The sequence below is a fragment of the Ambystoma mexicanum genome, chromosome 2p, assembly GCF_040938575.1.
Source record: "Ambystoma mexicanum isolate Mex_15411 chromosome 2p, UKY_AmexF1_1, whole genome shotgun sequence".
In the NCBI taxonomy this organism is placed as follows: Eukaryota; Metazoa; Chordata; class Amphibia; order Caudata; family Ambystomatidae; genus Ambystoma; species Ambystoma mexicanum.
In genome coordinates, this window is record NC_090923.1 from 282,891,538 (window position 1) to 282,908,390 (window position 16,853).

The 16,853-nt window shown below is 41.4% G+C and overlaps 1 protein-coding gene across 5 annotated transcripts in view; it reads right to left on the reverse strand.

Moving 5' to 3' along the window:
* PFKFB4 (6-phosphofructo-2-kinase/fructose-2,6-biphosphatase 4) overlaps positions 1-16,853 on the reverse strand; it is a 632,962-nt gene that overhangs the window by 193,155 nt on the left and 422,954 nt on the right. For all 5 annotated transcript variants that reach the window (XM_069643565.1, XM_069643564.1, XM_069643563.1 and 2 more), the window contains one exon: positions 13,179-13,325. In XM_069643565.1, coding sequence (XP_069499666.1) covers positions 13,179-13,325 — 147 coding nt within the window. The remainder of the gene's footprint in view (positions 1-13,178; positions 13,326-16,853) is intronic.

Consider the following 16,853-nt stretch of genomic DNA (forward strand, 5'->3'; position numbering starts at 1 on the left):
TTTGAATAAACGTCAACTCTTAATGATGTGTTATTTGTATAGCGCCTTTATCCAAAGCGCTTTACAGAGCACATATTTAACCTACAATATAACCCAACCGAAATTGGTACTCATTTATCTACCACGGAAGGATGAAAGGCTGGCCTTGCCGGGATTCGAACCTGCCACGTGCATATCACGCTCAGATCGCAGCAGCGAGCGCTCAACCCGCTGAGCTACAATAATGTACACATGTACAATAATGTAAAAACCGGTGTAGGACGGTTTAACAGGTTGAACCACAATTCTCCAGCTTATACCGGTAGGTTACACCTTGTAGAATAGGAAATGTGGTCAGGCAACAAGAGGAACTTAATTGAGAACATCATGCACAGATTAATTCTGAACATTTTGGCTCTGTGAGCATACAGAAAGAATTACAAATGTAAAATTAAAATAGATATTTATAAACAGATTCAACAGTGAAGCTGAAGAGAAGCAAAATATTAGTCTATTCCTGATAGAGCGGCCTTATGACCTCATTTAATAATAGTGTATTGGTCATTTTTAAAGGATACAGCACAACAACCATATTTTGTGTCTTTAACAATGGTTATTATATCCAACATTACTCATATTGATTATGTGTTGGTTGTTGGGGGAGTTTTCACTGTGAGGTAGACTTTACAAAACTATCCCAAAGGTTTGTAGATTCCCCCAACTCATAGTAGGAATCTGTACTACCATGAAACCTTGGTAGAGTGGCAGAGCAGTCAGGCTTATCATAAGATATGCTCTGAAGGTAAGAACACTGAGCCCAGTTAGTAATGCGCATCAAAGAAACACTTACACATACATTTATATTAAAATAAACATTTATTATATTTACACAAGATACACTAAGATACTTCGTACAACTAAGCAAAACACTTGGTAATAGTCTAGAATACTTTTGAAAGGCCACTGCTTAGTTTGTAGTTGCTTGTCGTTACAATGGTTAACGCTTTTGAGCGTAATGCCAGTTCTACTGTATCATCGGTACTTCCGCACACTCGCCAAAGTTATGAGAAATACGGTAAGTACATTTACTCTGCAAAACACCATAAGATTATGTCTTTTAGGAAGGAAAATAGTTGGTTAGTGTAACACTAGCAGGACTTAAAAGGATAGTGCCATCAAAAATGTTATTGGCTAAAAAGATGGCCCATAATCAAAAATATATATATAAAAAGTATTTTTAAACAAAGTTCCTATGTAGAGTTTTGAGAAAATGAGGCCCAAACTCAAAGCCTCCTGTGCTCTTGTTAATTTCTGCCCTTGCGGCACTAATGAAGCAAAAGCCAGCGAGCTGTAATACACAAAAGCTACCAGCAGGTGGCTTTTGCTTCATTCTTGCCGGAGAGCAGAGATTGACACAACCTGCTGCTGGTAAGTGCTTTACATTTAGTTATTTTCTGGAAGCACTGATAAATAAATGTTGAGGTTTTCAAACCGCATTTATAATTATGTTTGCTGTGGCGTCAGCTTTGAGTCTCCTGGGCTCCCCCGACCAAGGTATTGCCAGGATGATTGGCTATTCTCAGAAAAAAGTGACGAAAGAAATATAGCGATGACTGCAAGAACTACAGCGATTGGTGAAAATAGAAATGTCCTGCCAGTAGATATCAATGAACAAAACCAGAGTCAAAACTAGGGGTCTACCGAGCTTCGCCTTCGAGTAAGTATTCAGCCAAATTCCAGCTGAAAAAAAGCTATTTGGCTCCGACCAAGGTCGGGGGAGCCCAGAAGACTCGAAGCTGAAGCCACAGCAAACATATACAACGCTGTTGTATTTAAATATGCTGCTGTTTTCTTTCTACATTTACCGGAGCCCGAGAAATGTAGAAAGAAAACCACAGCATTTAGAAATACAACGCTTTATTTCTGACTGTGGCGCCTTTCGCTTTGAGTCTCCTGGACTCCACCCCGCCCAGCCCAGGAGACTCCAAGCGAAAGGCGTCACAGTCAGAAATACGTTGTTTTATTTGTGATTGCCATGGTTTTCCAACCACAGCAATCAAATACAACAACGTATTTATAATTGATGCACCTTTGCTTTTTTCACTTTTTTTTACGTTTTCTGTGCTTCCCCGGACTTCGGGAGCACCGAAAACATAAAATGAAAGTGAAGGCAGCCTCTCAAGCTCATGTACAGCTCTCAGTATTTCGGTGAACCCATTGTGCATAACCGAGGTGGAGTGTTGGACGAGTGCCTGGACCTGTGACATGTCTGCTACTCTGCTGTCAGTGTTGGAGTAGCTCTTTCACCTCTACTACTGGGAGGCTGGAGGCGGACCCTCTCCCATAAAACCTAACTCTCTACTTAGAGCGGCCGCGGAGTGTCGGACGAGGGTGAGTAGAGGGTGGACTATGGAACATCAACATCAACTGAACTCAATTTCTTGTGACTTGCCAAATGCTCAGGCACCTTGTACTCGGAGCCGCACGAAATTGCCAGGCATTGGAGAGTCTCCAGGTGACCATGAAGAGGTGGCCAACAGTGCAAAAAAGACTGCTGCAGAACAGGCATGGGAGCGGGCTACAGAGGAACAACGTGTGGATAAAAGTAAATGCTCAAACCGTGAACATACTAAACATCAGGACCCAGACAACCCAAGTCCGCTGTGCACGAAAAAAAAGTCTTCATGAATCAGGTATATTCAAAGGCGACCCCCACCGAACAGGCAGATGCTTGCACGGAGCTCATAGACAGAAACCTTTAATCCTCTCCCCCACCCCTGATAAATCCCTCCTTACCAGATATGAAAAAGCCACAGAGTCCGGGGCTGCACGGCGAGTTCGCCCGCCCAGAGTCTTTGCAACCTGCGATCTGCGCAGGGGATCCTGGTTTCGCCGGCAGGGCCAGGCATTGCCCCGGCAGCGACGAGAGAGACAGTGGAAGCAACCACAGCGGGGTGGGCGCCCCGCTGTGCAAGACGCTTCTTCAAAAGGGGCTAGGCGCCAAAGACAAAGAAGCTTTCTGCTATCTGCAGGAAGAGGCTCTCTTGATCTCAAAGAAAAAAAAAACAGACCAAAAACATCAAACCCATCCACACAAAGTTCCCCCTACGAGAGCCTTGACTCGCTCGGTTACGTGGATGCAGTGGACAGTCAAGTAAAAAAAAAAAAAAACAAAAATAGAAATGTTTGATGATAAATCAGACTTCAACATTTGCCGGGAAAATAATAAAAGTGGAGCAGCCAACGCACAAAACTCCACTGAAATTGAACAAAAAATAAACTGAGCATATAGAAGAAAGGACCAACGTCTAGCATGGAAAAAGGATGTAATCAACCTTTTCAACAGAAACCCACACACTTTATCACAAGAAAAACAAAAACCAATACACAAATTATGGGGCAAGTGGCCCACACAAATTAGCGGTTCCTCAAAAGTATAGACCACGAGCAAACCCAGCATCAGAAGTTCAATCAATAAGATGACACTTTAAAAAGAAAGAACTACCAACTCCTTTGAAAAATGACAGAACAGGAAAAAATGAAAATGGACTTGACAAAACAGCAAGAGACAATGGAAATGTGGGACCATGACCCTCTCTTGGCCTCTGGGAGATGTGACCAAACGAATTGCCAGGATGCTTGGCTATTCCCAGAAAAAAGTGACGAAAGAAATATAGCGATGACTGCAAGAACTACAGCGATTGGTGAAAATAGAAATGTCCTGCCAGTAGATATCAATGAACAAAACCAGAGTCAAAACTAGGGGTGTACCGAGCTTCGCCTTCAAGTAAGTATTCAGCCGAATTCCAGCTGAAAAAAAGCTATTTGGCTCCGGCCAAATAGTTTGCTATTTGGCTCTTGCCGAATACTTTGACATTCTCATTTGAATACAATGCAACATGAACTCAGAAAAGCAAATATAGACTTCAGTTTGCAAAACTGAATAGCAATTTGTCTGGTCTAATTCTATCACACAGCTGAAAAATATCTTAAAATGTAATCTGCTCGAGGGCATGTTTTGTTACAGATTCATAGACATAAAAAGGTGCTCATCTTGTAAACTTAGCTTCCAACAATACAGGAAAATCTTTTCTTTTGGCGATTGCATATATGTGCAATGCACTTTTTTCACTTGGAAAAAATAAACTGAAAGAAATGTGCATAGATACTTTCAGTTCCCGTCATGTCACTTCCCCATTGCATGCGTCATAGTCCCCCCTGTTCTTTTTTTAAGGACTTCAGTCCTGAGTTTAACAGTATCTGATATTTTATCAGGAATGATGAGTTGCATAGGTTTGTGTATTGGCGAGAAGGAGTGGCTAAGATAAGTGAAAAGTGAGCAGCATTTATTTAGGTGGGGTGAATAGTTGTGAGATGGAGTTCATGCAATTCAGATTTCCTCTTGACTTGTGTCCTGCATGAGCCGACATGAACCATTATATACAAGGCAGTCCTTTTGCATTTGTGAAGCCTCCTGCTTTAAATGGCACTGAATATGCAACAATCTTTTGTAAATTTGGTCCCTTCATTTTGGTTAAATCTGGTTTATTTCTGGCTTTTATACTTTAAATAAAGATGCTACATTAATTACAATGAAGAGAAATAAAAGTATAGTATGCATTTAAAATGGTGCTTTGTTTTTTTTTTAATAAGTGTGTTTTGAGGTTTGGAACATGATTTATTAAATAAAGCAACTATTCAGCTTCATATTCGGCCGAATACTAAATATGCTATTCGGGACAGCCCTAGTCAAAACCAAGCTCCAAATGAAGTAAACTTAGAAGATGTACCGTTGATCCTTAAAGAACCTATAAAATCATCAACCCCTCAGATACCGAGAATGAAAAGAAACATTGGAGAAGAAGATGCCAACAACTCAAACATGGCTCTGAAAAAAAAAAAATAATAATAAGACAAAAATCTAATGATCCTGGAAGAGAACGAAAATAGGAAAGAAAACACCAATGAAAAATGCTTCCGTCATCCAACCACAAAAAAGCAGTGAAAAACTGCCACAAGAACTGATGTAAATTAGAGACTCACAGATTGAAGAAGACTGGCACATTTCTCTAGAAAACACTAGACCAAGAACAACCAGACCAGAACTAGTAGCAACACAGAACCAATGGTCATATGCGGACATCTGTGCCAATATGCAAGCGGCAGTTGGCTCAATGTTGACGATAACACTAGCCCCTTTCCTTAAGTTATATGAAGCTCTCCATGAAAACTACAGAGATCAATTGACCTTATTCTCTTTTATGCAAACCAAGCTAATATATGTAGATAACTACATTGATGCCACTAAAGGAGGACCCGAGAAAAAGAATCAGAAAATCTCATCTTCGAGACATTCATTGATCCAATGGAAGATGCGCGGGATGATAAGAGCTTTCTTACATTGTTTCAGGGATACCATCAACTTACTCAAACCGGAAACTAGCAAAGACCCTGTCCAGACATAAATAAAGACATAAAGGCACATCAACGGAAGAAGTGGATATAGGGCCTAGGTCCACAGTAAACACAAGGATGGCAAAAGAGGATGTAAACATGAGTAAGAAAGCTGAAACTGAAAAATAAAGCAATAGTCATTATCGACAGGCAAGAAGCTGCCACATCTGAGAAGAGAAATGTGCGAAATCAGGGAGAGCGCCTGGAAAACTGCAAAGCAGCATAGGATGGACAGCACAATGATTGCTCAAAAACAAAACAAAGACATGGTCCCTCTGTTCAATGTGGAAAATACAATGGATCCAAAAAGGCAAGACTTGGGAGCAAGGCCAAAGATACCTTTACAAAAGCAAAGCAATAGACAAAAGGTGGCCTCGTAGAATCTAAAGAAAAACTCTAAAAACTTGCTGAACCAAAAATGTGTGACGAATTAAGGAACGCGACAATTTATACGAAACTTGAAACCATTAGGAAAAGTGAAATTAACCTCGAGCCAAAAAACAAATGCCAACAAAGAGAATTAAGAGTTATCAGAACAAAGGGAACAAGAACGAGAATAAATCAGACGTGGAACCAGAAATGATGGAAGAAAGCTCCACAAGTGCCTCTATCGATCAAGAAGCACTGCTACTCTTGTCAGTCTATGAGGATGAAAGCAAGAGAGATAGATGAGCAGGAAGGTGAAGACAAAGTGAACAGAAAACAGTTCATCGAACGATGAACACAAATGCATAGAGATATCACCGATATTTCGTACACTGCAAGAAAAAAAAAGACCAACTAGAGGCAAAAAATGAAATAGAAACAAAGAAACGTAATCTATTCAAAGCAATGTTAGACCAGACAAATCAAGCCCGAGAAAGAACGAAAATACATCCCAAGGAGTATGCAAAAGAAAGAACCCCAGAAACAAGGGGAAAGGCAAGACACAATGAGTAATCAGAACAGACGAAAACAAGAGTAAAATAAGAGCAACACATATAAACTACTAATGGAGAGAGTTTTAGGAGCTAAGGACGGACTGATACTAAACAGATCAAATCTAATGAAGCTATTGCACAATGTGCCACAACTGAGAGTCATTGAAACCAAGGACATGAGAATCTTGGCTTTTCCCAAAGAAGAAGAAACGGACCGAATCGGCATTCATCAAAATTCAAAGGTGATCATGAATTTAGTATGGTCGGCTGCGGACGAACTCAGTACTTGGTTTCGACATCAAGATGGAAGGCTGATCAGAGTGAGCACCAAACAAAACAGAATGCATCAAAGAAAAAAAGCCTTGAAAAACCAACGTACTCACCTGAGGAGACAAACAGAGGATATGGATTACAGACCAATAAGGTTCTCTCCAACAGTGCTACAGGGACCAACTGCACTCCGTATGAGAATCAAAAGGAAAAGACGAGAAGATGTCAGATGCTCAAACAATGGAAACAAAAATCGACATGGAAAAACCATGGGGCTAGCTAGCGGAAACGCTAGCAACAAAAGGAAACTGGTAGACCGAATGCAGAGAGCTGCCAGAACCGACTCGATTTGCATCTTGGAACACAGGGATTTCAACATTCGATTGAAAAGTTAAATGAGGAAGTGTTGCAGGCCAATATCATCTGCATCCAAGAGAGCTGGCTGCAAGAACCCCCAAACATACATGGAGCCTCAGGTTTCCTAAATAAAGCCTAATGAGGGAAAAAAAGGCCGACCCTCGGCAAGCCTCTTAACAATCAAAGAACAACTATAGCGTAAACATATTACGCACAATATATCCATCTCCTCTTATACAAATAATAATCATGCAACAGGAAGCAAACGAAAGCAATAAACAAAAAGAACAAAATAATTCAAATAGTGTTCAACTTATTTTGGAACATAACAGCCAAGGACGGTGAAATGCTGGTAGAAACAGTCACCAAACATATAGACCCATTGAGATCAGAATATCGAAGCCCGGCCATAATCCTGTGTGGAGATCTAAACAGACTGCATTAATAGAAAAAATGCAAAGGAAAATACCACTAGCCATAACCGACAAAAACAGTCAAGATCTAAAAAATGGCTGACAGAGATGAAGAACCGTGATCTCCTACAAGTAAATGGAAATGTAAATGGAGACCTAGAGGGTAATTTCACATGGGCATCTCACAATGCAAGTGCAACATTGGACTACTTCTTTGTTGATCATGAAACATTCAGCAGAATAACCTCCCTGAAAATCATACCAACAGCCACCAGTGATCATAGAATTCTAATTCTCTGATGTTTAGTCCCAGCCAAACACCCAAAAAAATTATGTTGAACCTAGAAAAACATGGTTAACTGAAGTAAATGGGAATAATGGACTAAACAGGCTGAGATGGTCAACAAAATCAATCCCAACATTACTAAAATCAATAAAGAAATGGGAAACTTCAACAGAAAAAGATGTCTAGTATGAAGCTTGCCTTTAGAGAAGCCAATGGAACAAATAGAAAGGCCACAAAAAACACGACTCTCAATAGCGGAAAAAAAGACAGCTAGCAAGAGCCTTGAGAGCATTGAAAACAGAACATCGACTGTGTAAAAACTAAAAAAAAGGGCATTAAAAATGCATATCGGAACTGGGATAAATCACAGAGCATTACTTTTTCAAAAAAAAATATATATAATACGCTGATGACAACCGACAAAAATGCTAAATTCCTCTTGAGTCTGCTAAAATCAAAAAACCAAGCCTCAATGAGCAGAACTACTTAATCCCATTCATGAAGCAAAATGGAGACAATATTTCCAAGAGATATACAATTGTGAGGTTGTGGAGGATACCCCGCCACAAGAAACAAATGAAACTGGATGGAACCCAACATTCAATAAAATCTAAATTTTGCAATTGATCACAAAAGCAAGTAGATAGAGAGCCCCAGGGCCTGATGGCCTGACAAACGAAACATTTAAGCAAGCCTCGGAACTATGGGCAGACATGCGTCTAGTACTCTTTAGTAGAACTGTAAACAGAGGATGGATTCCGGACTCATGGTCAACATCGATAACCATTCCCATACACAAAAAAGGAGACAGAGCGCCCCGATATTCATCACCAGATAGCTCTTCAGGACGTGATTGACAAACTTTCTGCTGGCATACTCCTTAAAAGACTGAAAGAATGGTTAACAAGCTCAGGAATTATGATCATAGGCAAGCTGGGTTCGTTGAAAACGTAGACTGCAGCCTAAATCTACTAATTCTTAACCTACTGAAAGCAAAAACCATTAAAGAAAATAAACAGTTTCTAGCCTCATAGATATGGCCGACAAATCCTATGGTCCAAGATGAGAGCAAGGCTTCCCGCCAGATCTGATAAACCATCAAAGCTCTGCATACAAACACATCGATGCAAGAGAGATTGGACCAAAAAGGAACCTTATCCAGTGCAATTGCAACAAAGAGGGCTAAAACAAGGCTGCCCTTTAGCATGCATAATTTACACCTTCTATATCCTGGAAGTGAAAGTGTGTTTGAACCGTCGAGAGCATGTTCACCAAAAATAGGTGAAACCAAAATAGGTAATCTCCTGTATGCGGATGCCCTAGTAGTCATGTATAAAACTCCAACTGGCTTACAGAAAAAAAACTGGATGCCATGAACACATGTGAAAGAAAACAAAATCAATCCAGAAAAATCAGTAATAATGATAATTAAAAAGCCAGGTCCAATGGCAAAAAGAGCTTTTAGATGGCACATAGACAAAAAAGAAATAATAGCGAAAAATACAAAATATCTGGGAGCGATGCTAAGTGCCAACTGGAGTGATCAGCCCCGAATTGACCATCCTCTGAATAAAACGGACCAGTTAACAGCACAAGCATTAATACTGATAAGCAAGTTCTGCAAATTTTCAATACGTCCGATTGTGGAATTCTATAATGTGAAAGTAATTCCATCTATTACATACGCAGGTGAGACAGCACTGAGAATCCCTTGGGACACCTGGGACAGACTCGTAGCTAGGTTCTGGCGGACAGAATCCCATCCTGTGTCCCAATGAGTAATAGGACACAAACTGGGACTATACTCAACGCAAGCTCGAATTGTCTGGAAAGCTCTTGCTACATTCAGAAAAATAATATTGTTTAACTGTCCACCACAATATACAATATTGAAAAGAGAAACAGAAAAAATGTCTTTCTGGCCACTAGTAGAATGGAATGAAAAATGCAAGGAAATTGCAAAACTTGAGCGTAACAGAGGTTCTGCGTAGACAACCAAAGAAAGCGAAAACACTTGTGCTGTCTATTGATCGGTCAGAAACAAAGTTTGCGTGCAGCCTCGAATTTTCACACCCTGTCAACTAAGATCACCAGATCGTCACAGATTTTGCCGGGATTCTTAGAAAAAAATGCAAACCAGAACCATAGAGATTTAATCATGTGCTTTTGCTTGAACATTTTGAGAACAAAAACCAACTTGCTGAAATATGGCCTGCTAAAGGAAAAATACCGACTGCAAAAAAAGATGAAGAATCAACACGACATCTAACTTTGTTTTGTCCGGAACTACGACCAGAAAGAGGACGCCTGCTACAACCAATACTAATGCCAATAGGTGATCTAGAACCGGACTTATGGTGGTCAGCGTTGTATGATGAGCCAAATCGAAAAACTACAAGAGGACTGGGAAGGCTTCTGGAATCAATGTTAAAGAGATTGGACCAAATTTAAACTGAATTATTGTACAAGGGACCATATAACAAGTCCAACAGGCAAAAGGGAAACGCATAGCCAAACAAGGACTCAAACTGATGGTTTGACTTGCGTTTGTGAAAGTGGAAACATTTCTTTTAAAAGCAAAAGTTTGTATGTTTTACACTGAATGCTTTAATAAAAAAATAAAAAATAACCGGGGCTATGGACATAGCCTGCGGTAGAAACGTACACAATAGTTGCCGCCAGCCATAACTGGTAGGTTGTCTATGTGACTAGAAAGTCACAGGAGCAGAGAGAAGGGGGGATACTAGACATCCCCTGGACACTCCACATAAGGTGGTGTGTGCCAATCTCTCGTGTATAACGTTTTTGGAGGGATATCCTGAAGAACTACATTTACTCTAGGCTAAAGAAAAGAATCTCTAATGAGCATGCAAAGGGTTCCCAGCAACACTGCCCATAAAGAGCAGTGTGCTGCAATGGTGAACTAGAGATTCCTTTAAGAGATATGGAGGAAAGTAGACTCCATAAAACAGGTAAAGAGTTCCAAAAGACAGAGCCCATAAGATTGAATGAGTGGAAAAAGGCTTCACTCATTCAGGATTAAAGAAGAAGATCCAGAAGTCTGGGGGTCTAACTAGGAGAGTTGGTAAAGCATAAACAAGATAAATCTGTTAGGCAAGATTGTATGCAGTACGCTTTGGGTGCACTACAACAACCCGGACCTCCTGGCAATAGGAACCCAACCTTTGGTATAGGTCTGTACTACACAGGTTGGTAGTGTAGCTGAACAGCAATGCTTATCTCAAGAGGGGTCAATGTGAGCTGTAGGGGAGTTACACAGAGGTTCACAGTGACAAGTATTCAAGCAGACACTTGCACACAAGGTTCTCAAATAAACAATTATTAATTTATCAGTCACTTAGAGTAAGCCTTCGTCAGAAGAGAGCAATAGAAAAGTAATACTCAAATACACTTCAAAATACACACTCTGAATAGTCTAAAATTCGTGAAGACCCTTTTGGGATGGCCCACAGTTACAACCCACACCCTCAGGTGACCTCAATAGCTAGGGTGCTAGGGACATTAATATCTTACTGTTGCATTTAGAATACTTTTAGAAATTGGTTAAAGGAAAAGGTTATTAGAACAAACAAGAGATCACAAATATTCTTAAGCAGGCAAATACTTTTAGATCCACTAACAGAGACATTCAGTCATAAGTTAAGCCAAAGTCAATGGGCAAAAGTCTTATATGGGCTGCAGCACTTCTGGTAGGCAAGTAGGAAAAGTCTTTGCACACTGTTTTAGAAGTCTTTGAAGAACAGAAGAATCAATGTAGGGACACAAGCTGTTTAGACTTGGGTAGAAGAAGTGCAGCAGATGACTTCTGCTCCTGTGCAACTCTGCAGATTTCTCTGTTCCTGGGCCTCAGTCGTGGGGACAAGAGGGAGGACTTCTGTGGACTCCTGCAATGGGACTGTCACCGCCCGCAACCTGCAATCTTTCCAACAAGTGGCACTTCAGTTTTTCAGCTCCTCGGGACTACCGCAAATCGCAACACCATGGTTCCTGGCTGTCAAGATTGACATTCCTTGCTTCTGGGGTCCTGCACTCTGTTGAGGGGGCTCAGGCCTGCTTCCTGGGAGTCGGAGGATCTTCCTGGAGCACTTGGCCATCTTAAAAGCAATGCACACAAACTGGTTTTCCTCTCCCTGGCTATTCAGTTTCCAGCAGCAACTCTGTGGAAAGGCAACCAGCTACGAGAGAATGTCCAGGTGGCTTACTTTGGAGTTGATTGATCCCACCAACTCAAGGGGAGAAGTCGTTGTCCTTGTAGGGGCTTGTCCGTCGATATGAATTTGGCGTTTCAGCACAGCAGCAGGGCTTCACCGGGCAAACTAACAGTCCAGGAGTTGCAGCATGCGTCCTCTTCAAGTTCTTCTTCGGTTCCTTCGTCCAGTGGTCGACTGCCTTCCAAGCCAAAAGCCTCGCCTTTTATTCAGTTCTCTCCCATTCATTTCAGCCTAGCTGTCAGTCACCCAGCAGGGTGGCTGTCCTTGCCGGACAGTGAGCCGGCCAATCACTACAGCGTGCATTTGGGTCTCCTATGAGACAAAGCACGGAGTTTCTGGCACCTCCTTCACTTCCTGCCCACTCCAGATACCCTGGAGCCAGAGGGTGGATTCATTTGTGAATCCCGCCAAAGCGAGGAAAGGGACCAAACCTGGTTTTGCGCGGAGAGTAAATCTCAAGAAGGACCTTTCCACAAAGAAATGGTGAAAAAAAGAAGACTGGGCCATTTTGACAAAAATGGCACCCATGGGTGCTTTACTGCAGCTGCAAACGCAGCCCGCGGTAAATGCACACCACGGTGGTTAAAATTAAACCACTTCCACCAGCCATTCAGTGAAGACATCCCTGAAGGTGCTGTATGACAATGTGAAAGATTATGCCTATGGAGTTTGTCAGACTCCACAACCAAAAGAAACAGTGTTCAAAATCACAGTAAAAATACACGAGAGTGTGGTGGAAAAAGTGTCTCACTCTCTCCAGGTTAGAAAAATCAAGTCCTCAAAATCCAACAAAGTTGCTGGAGGTCTCTAAGGTGGAGGGAATTCGCACATTTGAGAATTCTCCCTAATCTCCCTAACAGTTGTGCAAGAATTAAAATGTATGACTTGAGGAAGTGAGATATACATAGATCACTGAAATGAGCACTAAATGTAATCACAATTCAAATAACCTACAGTCCGAGAACTAGGTGCCAAATCTCTACAGAAACATGTTCCACAGTGATTGTTCCTGGATGCAATAAGCAGTTTGCCAGTAGGTAAATACAGATTTGTAAATGTGAAGCTCATATAGTTAACCACAGGATTTAAAAGGCACTTTCTAGCCACAGAGTATAATGGCCTACCAGAGAGAAAAGGCACACACGTATTTTGAAGAAAAATATTCCACAATAAACACATTAAGTATGGTTAATGGCACTGTGGGTCTTTATAGGAAAATGCTAATGGTTTATTTTTGTATTACTTGCCACAGACTGCATGGACCTACCGCATCAATTTCATTTAAAACTTTCCACTGTTCGTAGGGTACTCCCAAAGCCTCTGCAGTCTGAATGGTCCTTTTCATTTGGCTTGTCCACACCTTCAGATCTTTGATGCTCTGCTCATTGATGAACTCTGCCAAATGCTTGGCAAACTGCAAAAAAAGTGCAGCAGGTAGGAGAATTTACAGATTATGTTTCAGTGAAGCCAACATTTAACAGTTCCCAGAGGGTTTTTGGAGAAAAAGTAAACCAGCAGTGGCATGAGTTTTTTTTTTTTTAAAGCATTTTATTCCAATGTTCTGTTCCCATTATGCGTACACACAGCTACCCTTTTATGGTGTACAGACATTTCTGTATTAGCTAACAAAATATTTTATGCAGGAAAATGGCTCTACCAATCTGTAGAATGACAGCTAGGTCCATCTGAGGCAGGCTTAAACCTCAGCACACATCCAAGCCCTACATTATTTCAAGTACATAGAGCCAGTTATGAAGCAAGGCAAATGCTCATTTAAACAAATATCGGGGTGGGCCAAGAATTAAAAAAGGAAAAATCATTTATGTTATCAATCTTGTTTATTGAGCGGTCTAAAAGGGTAACAGCATGGGAGTATGACAGGTCTTATCCTAACCAGGTATTATTATAAAGATTTTTGGGCAATAGTTTTCCCCTCGACTAGTCTTTTATGTCTCTCCACAGTGGATGATTGGAGTTAGTTTCCTACAACTTTGGACTGACTAATGTACGATGACTGCACACAGCATTTTAAATGCAGTGGCTTCCTTTTCATTCTCTTCTTGGGTGCACTACTGTTCCCAAGAAGTAGGTTTCACCTCCCCTTTACATTGATTTAAGTGACTCAGTACACCCCACCGTATCTGGTGTGCTAGGGGGATACAAAGTATTCCCTTTCTTACTTACCTGGTAAAATCTTTGTTACAATTTTAAAGTATACTTGAAAGGCTGGTGGCAGTGGTTTTACGTTGGTGACCGTTTAGTCTTTTTACGCTAAGGCTGTTAAATCAGCCTTGGTAATACACAGAAGGGCCACTATTCTGCTAGAATGGCGGGCTCTTTTTTTTGCCATTTCTCGTTTGCTTGTTTTACGCGTTTGAGGTCTTCCCCTGCCATTCTACATGGGAACAACCTCAGTGGAAGTTTTGTCTTCCGAGAGAATCCTTTGTATTGCCTGGCAATACTCCAGAGTGTCTGAGAAGCGAGGGAGGAGTCAAAAACTCTGCAGCCCTTTGCCTTTCACTTGCCTGAAAGGAAGCAGATCCCAATGGGGGGTGGCTGTCCTGGTTGGACAGCCAGACCGCCCTTTTCTGTAAACTGCAGGGAGAGTTTGCAGAAGTTGTGCTGTAGTTCCTGATAAATACTCCAAACCTGGAAGCTGCTGACAAGTAGACCATTGGAGCTGAATCAGACAAGGAAAATTAAGAAAAGCGTAGCGACTGAGAGCCTCCTGTGTAACTGGAGCATGATACAATCCTTCCTTCCAATCGACCTGCGTGTCCCGAATGCGAAGACTCTTTCCCAGAGGCTGGTGAGATGAGACCTGCATTGCAAGCTATCCCACGACCTGCTGCGACCTTGCTGGGCTGCAAACCACCAATAACCTTGGACCTCGATCCCAAGTGCAGTACATGGTCTTCCGAAGTCTCAATCCGTCTGAAACTTTGGTTGACTCCTGCTGGATCACCAGAGTGCATGACCAAGAGAGAGAAAAGACTGACCAGCAATATTCGCACATCTGGCTGCTGGAAAAAGGCAACAAATACACAAAGCCGTGAGAATCCATGAAGAGTCCTCTGGAAGCCTCTTCCGACGAATACTGCAAGTTCCCATCCAGTGTCCAGTTCTCTCGTCTCTAGACCAAGAATCAAGCGACCGGGTTGTGTGCAGCTGCATCCTGAAGTCATCCACTCCACAGCTCTTCTTTTCTCCTAAGGTAATATGCTGACTTGGGTAATACTTGGCTTACATCTTGTGTGAATCCTTTGAGGCTGCTGGGGTGATGTGTGGTTGGGAGTTTGTCCATACCACTTGCCCAGTCCTCATGCTAGAACGAATATAGGGAGGCTTCTCTAAAGTCCCTGAACCCTTAACTAACTGAAGCGAATACTTACTTGTTAAAGAAGAGATCATCTGGAACTCTGACTTTCCTGCAAGTGTACCATATCCTGACTTGCCTACAGATGGCATCTAGACAACTAGGGCCTGTCCCTCTTTTGCCCCTGAGAAAACTAATGCTATAGACTAGGGTAGGACTTTATGAGATAAGGATTCTGTCTTGAAACGTAAAACAAGTGTAAAATTACTCAGTTAGTGTTTAACTGTAACAATTGCTAGTGCAAGCCACTACTAGTTAAACAGTGGAATCGTCATTACTGTAATTTTCCTGTAACAATTGTGGTAGCGAGCCACTACTATTTAAGCAGTCACATGAAAAAGTATATAAGTTTACTAACTTTGAATGGTGTTGCCCCCATTTTAAAGAGTAATAAGTGTTGGTACTGTTTTAGTATTCTTAACTGAATTAGTGTAAAAGCTCACCAATAGGGTTACCGACCTTGATATACATTGCGTCTTTCTTATAGTGCACCATTGGGGTTTGCTTTCCCTGCTCTGCTTCATACAGAGTTAAAACGGTCTCTGAGTTATACTTCGCTTTGAGCTGCTGATAGCCCCTCTTAAAAGTAGATAGGTCTTACTCACCTTGAATATCTGATGATACTCTAAAGTTGTAACCCTGGGCTAAGCTTCCCTGAATATCTTTGGTGCTATTCAAAAATAGTTTCATCAAGTTCTTATATTAGCTAGTTATACCCAGTATACTTTAAGAAGTGTATAATGCAGTTTGTGTATAATGCAGTTTCTATTAGGTATCATATAGTTATGCACCCATAGGTCAATTACATACCTTGAAATACATAGTGTCTTTCTTAAAGCATAATTGGGTTTTGCTTTCCCTGAATTGCTTGGTTCATTCTAAAATAGTTCATACCTTTTTTTTAAATTTCTTTATTATATGACTCATCTCCTCAACAGTGACCATATACATTTAGCATACTTTTGCAACATTAATTATCATAAGATCTATGCATCAACATTTACTTGTCATGGATTAGGCCATACATTCGGACCATCGAGTGTTGTGGACACGTTGCACAGTCATTAGTGGGATGGTCATGCAACTGGTAAATCCGTCACTCTCCTGGAGTTCTTGTACTCTTTCCTGTGGGGGTGCCACCGAATTATACCAACATGCTCACAGTCCAAAGCAAAGTGGTGACTGCAGTGAATGGGCTTAAGATGTTTTTGGGCCCATTTTGCAGCCCGCACAGGTTTGCATATTCTATATCTGTATCACTCAATCATATTAGGTCTTTTAACTGTGTTTTCACCCCGGGGTGCACCAAGATACACCTTCTTGCTATTATCATTCAAGCAGAGTGTAACTTGCGGTATTGTTTCGGCAACCCAGGGAGCCACCCAAACATGCAACATAACAATTCACTCGGTACCTTGTGCCCCAGCATCTCAGCCATGATACCCACCACTTCATCCCAGAAGGGCATAATTTAACGCACGCCCATAGCATGTGTATCAGGTCGGCTGGGGCCGTGTTGCATCGCGGGCAAAGTATAGTATTTGCAGGTTCCCCAGCTTCTGGCTA